Source organism: Botryllus schlosseri, chromosome 8, assembly GCF_051294905.1.
Source record: "Botryllus schlosseri isolate E-star chromosome 8, Bs_hap1, whole genome shotgun sequence".
NCBI classification, from domain to species: domain Eukaryota; kingdom Metazoa; phylum Chordata; class Ascidiacea; order Stolidobranchia; family Styelidae; genus Botryllus; species Botryllus schlosseri.
The window spans coordinates 5890126-5899915 of NC_137243.1; the positions used below are offsets into that span (position 1 = coordinate 5890126).

The following is a 9790-nucleotide window of genomic DNA, read 5'->3' on the forward strand; positions in this document are numbered from 1 at the left end:
AAATGTAAGTTTCAATTGTCGGGAATTCCAAAAGACCCCCCCAACCTAAATAAATCGGCGTATAAATCGGCTATGTTATTGACAGGAACGTGGTGCGATGTGAGTTCGAAATCTTCAATTTTAGAAATGTTTCAACGGAGATGGGTTTGACTTTTTGTTCTGTCATCAGCCGACAACAAGAAATATGTAGACTTCATCACTACTACGAGCTCGTGCGGATTTTGGTATGACCATATAAAACCAACAGTGTAATAACTCCAAAAAGCATCTGTACATGAATTCATTCTAGTGTAAAAGTGACCTTTACGTGGCAATTTAACTTTCTCATCGACACTATATTGCTGCAGCCTGTCTGACCTGATAATTTTGTCAACATTGGGATGAATCAGCATTGATTTACGCGTGTTATTAACTGCTATGGAATGATGTCCTCGATATTGTGTTGTTACATTTTGAACTCGCTCAATCATTTGTCCGTGCTTGCTGCCGGACTCAGGCATACGATAATTTTTTCGTGTAATCATAATGATCAACAACAATTGCCAAAGTGGCGCGCCATAGCGGATAGAACACATTGTTAGTCTATTGTATTTTATTCAAGAGAATACTGAATTCATAACATCAGTTTAGTATAATAAAATCCAGTATTAGCAGCTACATATACCATTCGGATGGTTTCCCTCGAACGTCATACATTCCCGAGGAGCCAGCATTTCCAAATGTCCATCATGATAAAATTCAAGAGAGAGCGTATGAGCTTGAGCAATGAGCATGCATAGTAGCACACTTATAGCATGGTAGCTGAAATGGTTGCTCGGCATTTGCGTATGCGAAATAATAAATGGTAACACTTTAGTATGTGCGATACTTGACCATGTGAATTTATGGCCCTAAAAACCGAATCCTAACTCTAACCACAGCAACCGTAAATATAACTCACATGCTCAAGTGTTGCATGTACGTACGTGTACGTACATTGCTCATGTGTAGGGCTGCATTTAAAGCAAACATATTAAAAACAAGGCCCTTGTTTAAAACATGTTTTTTATTGTGTTTTTAAAAAAATACATGGCGTCACGAATATTCATTGTGACGTCAAAGTGGACTGACATTGACAATTGAAAATATTGGGAAATATAGCTCCTTTGATGAAATACATGTACTATTGCTGTTGAATCGACTATTTTGAGGGTTCCAACCATCCCATATCGATATATGTCGGCTATATCGGGTGGTAATTGTCTGTAGGCTCATAAAACATGTTTTTTGGAACGAATTTACACAATTGTGGCATAATTTTACAACTTAAAAAAAGCACAAATTTCTTTTTTAAATGCCTTTGTTTAAAACACTGTTTAAAAAAGGTGTTAAACATAGTGTTTTAAAAGACCGTTTGTTTTAAATGAAGCCCTACTCATATGTCCATTGTCCACGGACCGACTCACATAAGGTATATCTGGGTAATATATATTGGATCATAGCATAGCATCGTAGCTACACGATGTCCGAGTTTAAAGTCAGTAGTACAACATGCGTTTTAATAATGAGTACACGCTCTGATTAGCGGCTGGACATGGACATCCGTCCTGACTGGCAACCGTCGTTTCTTCAACATCATTGTGCAATGTGAATGTTCGGCTGCAAGCACAGATTCAGCAGAAGTGGCTTTGCAATAGCATCAGGATTCCAAGTAAGCAAGCATACAAGCTTGACATTGACGCATCAAGTCGGCTGGATGAATTTCCGCGGCCTATGAATAAACATACTATCGTATTGAAATGTGTATTACGAGAAAGTTATGTGTTGTTCTCAAATACCGTATTTGAGAACGTTAATGCTGAAATCCGATGGTACGAATATTTCCATTTCGCCGTTCCCGTCGATATCAGCAACTGATGGGATTCCGATCCGCTTATCCGATGACCATATCTAAAATACGTAAATATGTGATTGACATCTCACGATATTATCTTGTTAATGTTCATTGTTCAGCCGTCTCTTTCACGCAATTGTATACGTTGATAGTTTTTATGCGGAAAGATGTTGTTGGAAGAAACAAAGCGTTGAAATGATCACATATTCTCACCTAATTTAGAAGCCAGCTCCGTGGATAGTAGTCAAACTAATACACGCGTCACGCGAAAGTCGAGTTGCTATTGGAGCAATGTGATTACCCGCTGGCCAGTGGCCACTGCCCACTGAGAAACATAGCCTTGTATGTCTTGGACCCAAGGATATCTGACCGAGGTTTGTAATCAAGAAATCGGTATCGGCTCTCGCTCTAGCTTCCGTTTCCATTGTTCTATATCCGGTTGTGGAAGCAGGGCCGTAACAGCACTTCGTCAGCACCCCCAAAAAAACTTTGGTCTTGGGGCCCCCATAGGGTTATAGGCCGAACTTCTGGGGGGCGGACCCCCCTCCGGCGATACCCTGTTTACCGCTATTTAGCACATTGTTGGGAATTTGTTTAGTGACTCAGCTTTTGTCGCCTAAGCGCGCGAAGCGCGGAGAATTTATAGAATTCATGATTGAATCGGTCAGTATGATCAGGAATTGCATATACATTGTTATCAATTTTTATCTTCTCTCTGCTCACGTAATCAGATTTGCCGGTAGAGCTGAGTGAGGTGTGCTTGAAAAGGTAGGATGACTCAATAATAATTAAACATCTTCTGGCGTATACCCATTGGCAGGAACGAAACAGTACCTCGTCAGGCCCCAAAAAACGTGGGTCTTGGGCTCCCATAGGGTGTAAAACGACCCCCCCCCATCACGTTGTTCGCGTTTGTCACGAAATCATCTGTACTTTATTGCGAGGCAGCGCGATGCGCGAAAATTTTCGATGATTTATGATAAAATCGGTCAATCAGATCGGCGATTGCATATATATTATGCACATAATTAGCAGAGATGAGCATGGATTAGGATTAGGTTTTGAAAAATCAGGATTTGTGAAATTTTGTCGGATTTGGATTGGATTTGGATTAGACATTTTTTTTGGAACGGATTAGGATTTGGATTGGATTTACCTATTTTCTGGGAGATTGAAATGTCGTGTGGCGAATGGCGACAAACTTTATTCAGATCAGTTATTAATGTACTTATGGTTACTAAGTTATCTTGAATCAAATGAATCGTTGGTTGTGAAAGAAAATTTTGGAATCCCTCCATTGCATAAATTAGTATTTTTTCTGAATTTTCAGTTGGAATCGGATTAGGATTGGACATGGACTTGAATATGAAAAAGTTATGGATTAGGATTTGGATTTGGATTTGAAGGTTCGGATTTGGATTGGATTAGGACATAGAAATTTCAAATCCGCTCATCTCTGATAATTAGATTCACCGATAGAGCCGAGTGAAGTGTCTTGAAAACGGGAGGGCCCGTAAATAATAATTAAACATCTTCGGCGGGCGGACCCGTTGATATGACTTCGTTACATGATGTTATTTCGTGACTTCCAGTCTGCTATAACAAAAAATATAGAATAGCCCAAACGTGAGCTTCTAAACTAAGAGACGCACACGATTTCAAATTGGTATTTCTTCACTGGCATAAAATTTTTCCCAGCGGAATGGTATTTGTCTTGTGAGGTTCAGATTGCAAAAACAGCAACATTCGGCGACAGTCATTTAGGGGCCTATGGACAATTAAACATATATGTATTTTGTATATATAACGAAGTCTTCCGTCAGCATAAGGGCATAGACGCTTTCGACAAAGGTTTTCTCGCTGCCGATCGTTCTGGCACACTTCTTGGAGTCGCATGTTATATGGCCCAAAACTTGATTGTATGTCTTGGTGGGTCGTGGCGCGGTAATGGCCCAATACCCAATGATACAGACAAATGGCTACTTGAATTCGCGCGCAGCGCGAAAAGATTTTGAAAAATCTGCATAACTTTTCAAAAAATACTCTATGATTTATGCTAATTCACGAAATAATTTTGGGCCCCCTTCGAGCTCGGCCCCCCCCAATTGGGGGTTTGGGGTGCGGCAGTTACGGTGCTGTGTGGAAGTATAGTGATGGTTGATTAAGCATTAGGATACGACAACGAAAGACGCGGTTGAGAGACAAACTTGGATATTGCGGTTATCCTCTCGTTCGCTTTGACGACGGAGGTCTGCAACTGTGCATTTAGCGAATTTCTCTATGCTAGTGTTTGCGTAGCTCTGTTTTGCAAGTAGTGTGCGACTGATGAATCAGGAGTATTGAAGAAGGAATAGTGACAGCTGAGATAGTTATAGTTGCTGAATATGTCTGCTTGAGCCTGCATGGTATATCGTGACGTAGAGACTACCGTATTTCAACGACCGCTACTACGGAATACAGTACAATACGCCCATTCCTATGTATTGGCCACGCCATGCAGAGTAGCTTCGATGTTTATTGGCAATGATTGCTGTTCAAGACCGACTGGCGTTATGTTATTGCGGCATATGTGGCATCAGCAGTGATAGCAGTGATTACTAATTTAGCTTAGAGGCCTCGGTATCAAGAATCCTTCTTTTTGGTCGTCTCGCGATAGGCCTATATTTCTGATTGCTTTTGCGTATCATTGCTAAGCGTTACCGCGCGTCACCCGTTAAAATATCGTAGGCTTGCATTCGCTTTCAACCTTAAAGGCCTCACCTCTCGTCTGGTATAATCCCATATATACGGGCTCCATGTGTTAGGAGATAAGACGTAAACTTTGCCGTCATCCTGCCCCGAAACGAGTAAATGAGGTTTTTGCTGGCTGTTAACGTAAAAGCATCGTAGTTAGGAGCATGAGATGATTTGGCATTGTCAAGTACGTACGATCGGCCCGCGGTACTGGAATACATATTGAAGCTAACCACTGGTCCAGGTGATGTCATATCGTAACTGGTAACAGCCAGATTCCACTGTGAAAGTATATGCTTTCTCCATTTGACTCCTTTATCGTCAAATCCCCCGCGCGGATATTCATAAGCCAATACCATACCTGCAGATATACGCGTCAAGTTATTTTACACCGACATGCAGGGATAAGTAATTTGCACCTCGGTTCCTCGCGGTTGCAGTTGTCGACGTTAGAATATCCAGACGTCCATCCATATTCAAATCAACGATTTCGAGCCCGACATAGTATCCATCCGAAGCGATTAATTGGGATCGGATTTTATTTTCCCGAGACCAGTCATTGTTAGAATCTAAACCGGATTATAGATTGTTACAAACACACAAACACAATTGCCAATTACCCCCGTATGATATAGCAAAGCTAATATACTCATTGGGTCGATCGTACTCAAGCCCCAATCGGTAATGGAAACTAATCGATTTGTCAGCATTTGCGACGAAAAAAGAGGATATTGTTTTCCGAAATCTTGCTCTGTTCGCTTCGCACTAAACTGCAATTCTTAAACCGCGCTGTCCAGTGCATGCGGGAAAGCAATACACGAGGTGATTTTCGGTATGAAGCTATCGAGCTGTGTGCATTTTACAGCAGCGCTGAAGCCATATCGATTTCATTTCCTTGTTTATATTCCCATCTTGCACTTTCCGCAGGGTTACTGTACCGTAATTATGTGACGTATCCTCCGGTATTTCCACTTCGATATAAGACGGACACGAACATTCATGCCTGTATTTTGTTTAGTCTTAATTTGGTAGTGATCGATTTCATGTGAAAGATCAAAGATTGGAAGTACGGTTTCTGCAAATGAATTGGCAACGGAAATATTAATCATTACGCTCATACCAAGAACGTTGTTTAAAACATGTTTTGCACAGTGTTTTAAACAAAAGACACTTTAAAAAAAATCAAAATTGTGTTTTTAAGTTGTATAATTATGCCATAATTGTGTAAATAAGTTCATAATACATGTTGTAAGAGCATACGGACGATTTTCACCCTACATAGCTGACGTATACAATATGAGATGGTTGGAACCCTCGAAATAGTCGGTTCAACAGCTATGGTGCGTATAGATACAGATAGATCATTGGTACGGATTGAATGCTCTCATGATGATGACCGCCGACCGTAAAAATGCTGTATCACGATGCAGTCCTGGTCAACGATATTTTTGGTCCGTATATATAAACGGGTTGAAAGCTTATTTCGTCACAGGCGCTATTTATTTACCCTTTATTTTGCACGCAATTAAATATTCGTGACGTCAAGTCTTAAACAATAACTAAAAAAACAATAAAAACATGGTTTAAACAAGGGGCTTGTTTTAAACATCTTTGTTTTAAATTAAGTTTTTGTTTCCATGCAATCCTACTTATACGTATTAGTTACATGCACTGTAAGACCGTATTATTTGTATTTGCACGCACCTTCCACCCAGTATGCCGTCAGTTTTCCTGATTTTCGTCCAGCGATTATGAACACATTCAGGTCCGTTTCGGTGACCTTACTGGGCAGCTTCATCACCCGAAAGTCGGTCCCTCCCACGTCATCATCGCCACTAATAAGATGACGGATCCATTGCGACTGGCCGGACGGTTGTTGCAGCCAGATCAAAGAGTTCACTTAGGAATTATATTGTCAGTAGGATATGTGATATTTTAATGCATTAACTCAACCTACGTCTATTGCTCCCTTCGATGGTGATGCAGTCCGTATGACCATCAATATCCATGTCCATCCATTCCGCATGAGAATAGCCCTTTCCCGTCTTATTGGCGATTGCCACCGGCCCTGATAAATGCGTGTATAAAGTTAGATCCAGTTTTCCGTGGCGTAATATACCTAAGGTTGCATTTAAAACAAATAGTTGTTTAAAATACCTTGTTTAAAACATTTTAAAAAATGTGTTGTATAATTATGCCATAATTGTGTAACTACTTTCCAAAAAACATGTTGTATGAGCCTACGGACGATTACCACCCGATATAGCCGATGTATACGACATGGGACGGTTGGAGCCCTCAAATGGTAAGTTCAACAGGTATAATACGTCGATATTTCGTCAAAGGAGCTGTTTTACCCTATATTTTCAATTGGCAATGTCACTCCACTATGACGTCACAATTGAATATTCGTGACGTCATGCCTTAAAAATAAAAAATAAAATAAAAATAAAAAACATGTCTCAAACAAGGGCCTTGTTTTAAACATGTTCGTTTTAAATAGATTTTTGTTTTAAATGCAACTCTAAATATACCAGATATATCAATTTGTCTACTTTACTTTATAGTTAATTATTATTATTATTCTTACTGTGAATTCAGCTAAGATGCTTATAGGAGGGCTTGTGCTATTTTCTCAAGCAAGTGAATGGTCTTTTTTTTCGCATTTCGACTTATTTGCTTATTAATATTATTATTAAAGATATTATTTCCGGCGAGACGTTTTGTGAAACATACTGAATAGCTGGTTTGAAAAATGTATTCTAAAAAATTGCCCCACCAGCCCTATCTTCTCAGATGTTATTGCAAACATTAATTGACGTTATCTGTAACATCCTGGCCTTTTTACGAGCGAGGATCTATCGTAATGTCTCTGGCGCAAGTTCGAACCTAACAAACCAACTAGTTGGATCAGTTTCGAGTATTTTGGCGGTTATATGTAGTTTTCATAAATTGCGTGTAAACAATTTCACGAACTCGTTAAAAATAAACATTCTTTATTGGCAACAGTTGAAGGAAACGCAAAGCATTCATGGACTTAAACTGAAAAAATCAGTTTGCCTTGTTGATTTTGTGATCGTTCTTGTATCTTTTTCCTAAATATTTTTGTAATTAATAAGCTACTGAATATGAGTATCATCCTGGATAGCCCATTCTTCACATGTTGGCAATACGCATAAAACGGTAAAGATGGCTCTATTTACCAACTAGTTATGTAGATATTTTATGTTTTTAAACTCATTATTGCAATATACTTACTCCATTTTTTGGCTCCCATGTTGATGAGGAAAATACCTCCGACGTTTGATGCGAATACCGATCTCGTATCATGGTAACCAGACGCCACCCACCAAATGTAAGGCGGCTGGTTTTGAACTGTATTCATCGGGAGCAGTCCCACCTTATTAGGACTAATGATTGTCGTATAATCCGCCACTATGTCGGTGTTGGACTGCCATATCTAAATCAGAGTGCAGCAGTAGCACCGAATATCTCTCTGGAAGATGTGATAGTATATATATCTCGCAAGGCTGTCATAATTTTACCTCCGGCATCTGTAACTTGTCTTTTAACTGGGAGATCCGTCTGATGTGACTCGTTGGTTGACCAGAGACGTAGACGAGTTCATATATTGGGTAGTATTCGATGCTATACCGTGGATCAGCAATGACCTGTATATTGCACCCGCGTTTTACCCTCGTACATTTACCCTGACTATATAAATATTCTCACTTGGATTCGCGTGGGATTCATAGATAACGTGATTGTATACAATGGCTTCGCATAAAACTGCTCGGTTGTCACCCCCTCCTCCGTAAGCGTCGATTGGCATGTTGCGATGTGAAAAAGTCGCAAGACTATCGCTGTTAATAGCGACAGCATCTTTCTGCGTATTACACAAACAAATTCAATGATCGACCTGTCCCTGTTTCAAACCCTGGTTAATTGTGACAATATCCTTCTGATTGGAGTTATTTAATAACGAATCAATACTAAAAGTACGTTACTAATCACACGTTATTCGCAAGTTCCAGAACACCACTGACACCGTATTTCTCGAGGCTAATTGCTTCTGTATCGAACTAATTCTTCTTTAGTTACACAACGAGTTTGCTGCTTCTCTCCTATATGCCGTTGCGATCTGTCCCTCGTGAACAGCAATTCGCAGAATGTTATTCGAGCCCGAGGGCGTATTTTCAGTTGCCGTTCTATCTGGATTGGCAACTTCTGAACGACATCAATTGCATCGATGTGCGACTGGCTGCGCCACGACATCGCGAAAAGCTCATAGGTCAGACATGGGGTGATTACTTCATGAATGTAATCGATTGCGATTACGATTACTTCTTAATGACGCGATTACGATTACGATTACGATTACAGCAAAATCAGGAAGTAGTCGATTACGATTACGATTACATTGGAAAAGTAATCACGATTACTCACGATTACATTTATTTTGCATCTTAGAAACTATGCTGGAAGACAATATATGGATTGCGCCGAAAAGGCCTAATAAGATAACAAACTCATTTTAAAAAAGATGCGTCATTTGCTTGATGTACCCATTGCCCATTTTTATAGAGGTCAATTTATCGCGCCCAACGATTTGCGTTCTTGTCAGGGCCATAACTGCCGCACCCCAAATTTCCCAATAGGGTTGAGAGCTAGATCGAAGGGAACTCAAAAAGTATTTCGTAAACAAACCTAAGTTATAGAGTATTTTCGAGAGATCTAATTAACTTGAAAATCCTGTCTAGATCAGAGATTCCCAACCGCGGCTCCCAGCTAGCTTACTTGCGACTCCCATTGACGTTGGAAAATCTAACAAAAGTAATAAAAAAATCAATCTATAACAAACAAAAATGATATTCAAAAATTACGCTTGCTTGGCTTGGAATCTGGAGTTTATAAATAAGGGTGGAGACCAATTCCTTGGCTGCTGAGTAGCGATTCTCTACTCAGCAACGATTTCGTTATTCAACTCACGTCAAAAAGTATCCTCACACTCGAATGCGTTTGGATCGGCACTCAAATCTAAGTCTGCTCAGTTACAGATTTAATTAAGCACAGGTACAACAAGGTACAATCAAGTACAACACGTTTTACAACGCTCTATGACCATCAAACCAATGGATCATTTGACTTGATTGTTAAGTTCAACGGCCGCATTGACGGAATGAA

At 39.9% G+C, this 9790-nt stretch overlaps 1 protein-coding gene across 1 annotated transcript; it reads right to left on the reverse strand.

Moving 5' to 3' along the window:
* Positions 1 to 405: 405 nt before the first annotated feature.
* On the reverse strand, positions 406 to 8727 carry LOC145445136 (uncharacterized). Its single transcript, XM_080323274.1, has 10 exons — positions 8339 to 8727; positions 8152 to 8277; positions 7865 to 8066; positions 6564 to 6674; positions 6311 to 6505; positions 5026 to 5175; positions 4802 to 4967; positions 4634 to 4739; positions 1818 to 1929; positions 406 to 1750 (listed from the first exon to the last, which is right to left on the reverse strand). The coding sequence occupies exons 1-10, from the start codon at positions 8486 to 8488 to the stop codon at positions 1653 to 1655; spliced, it is 1416 nt and encodes a 471-aa protein (XP_080179400.1). The 5' UTR covers positions 8489 to 8727; the 3' UTR covers positions 406 to 1652.
* Positions 8728 to 9790: the final 1063 nt, after the last annotated feature.

What these genes read in the sequence shown, in the direction of transcription:
- LOC145445136 (XM_080323274.1), bottom strand. Translation starts at nt 8,488, where the DNA reads ATGCTGTCGCTATTAACAGCGATAGTCTTGCGACTTTTTCACATCGCA. An exon ending in TGAATCCCACGCGAATCCAA is followed by an intron (nt 8,278 to 8,338) that starts GTGAGAATATTT and finishes TGCAATATACAG; the next exon opens with GTCATTGCTGATCCACGGTA. An exon ending in GACGGCATACTGGGTGGAAG is followed by an intron (nt 5,176 to 6,310) that starts GTGCGTGCAAAT and finishes AATCCGGTTTAG; the next exon opens with ATTCTAACAATGACTGGTCT.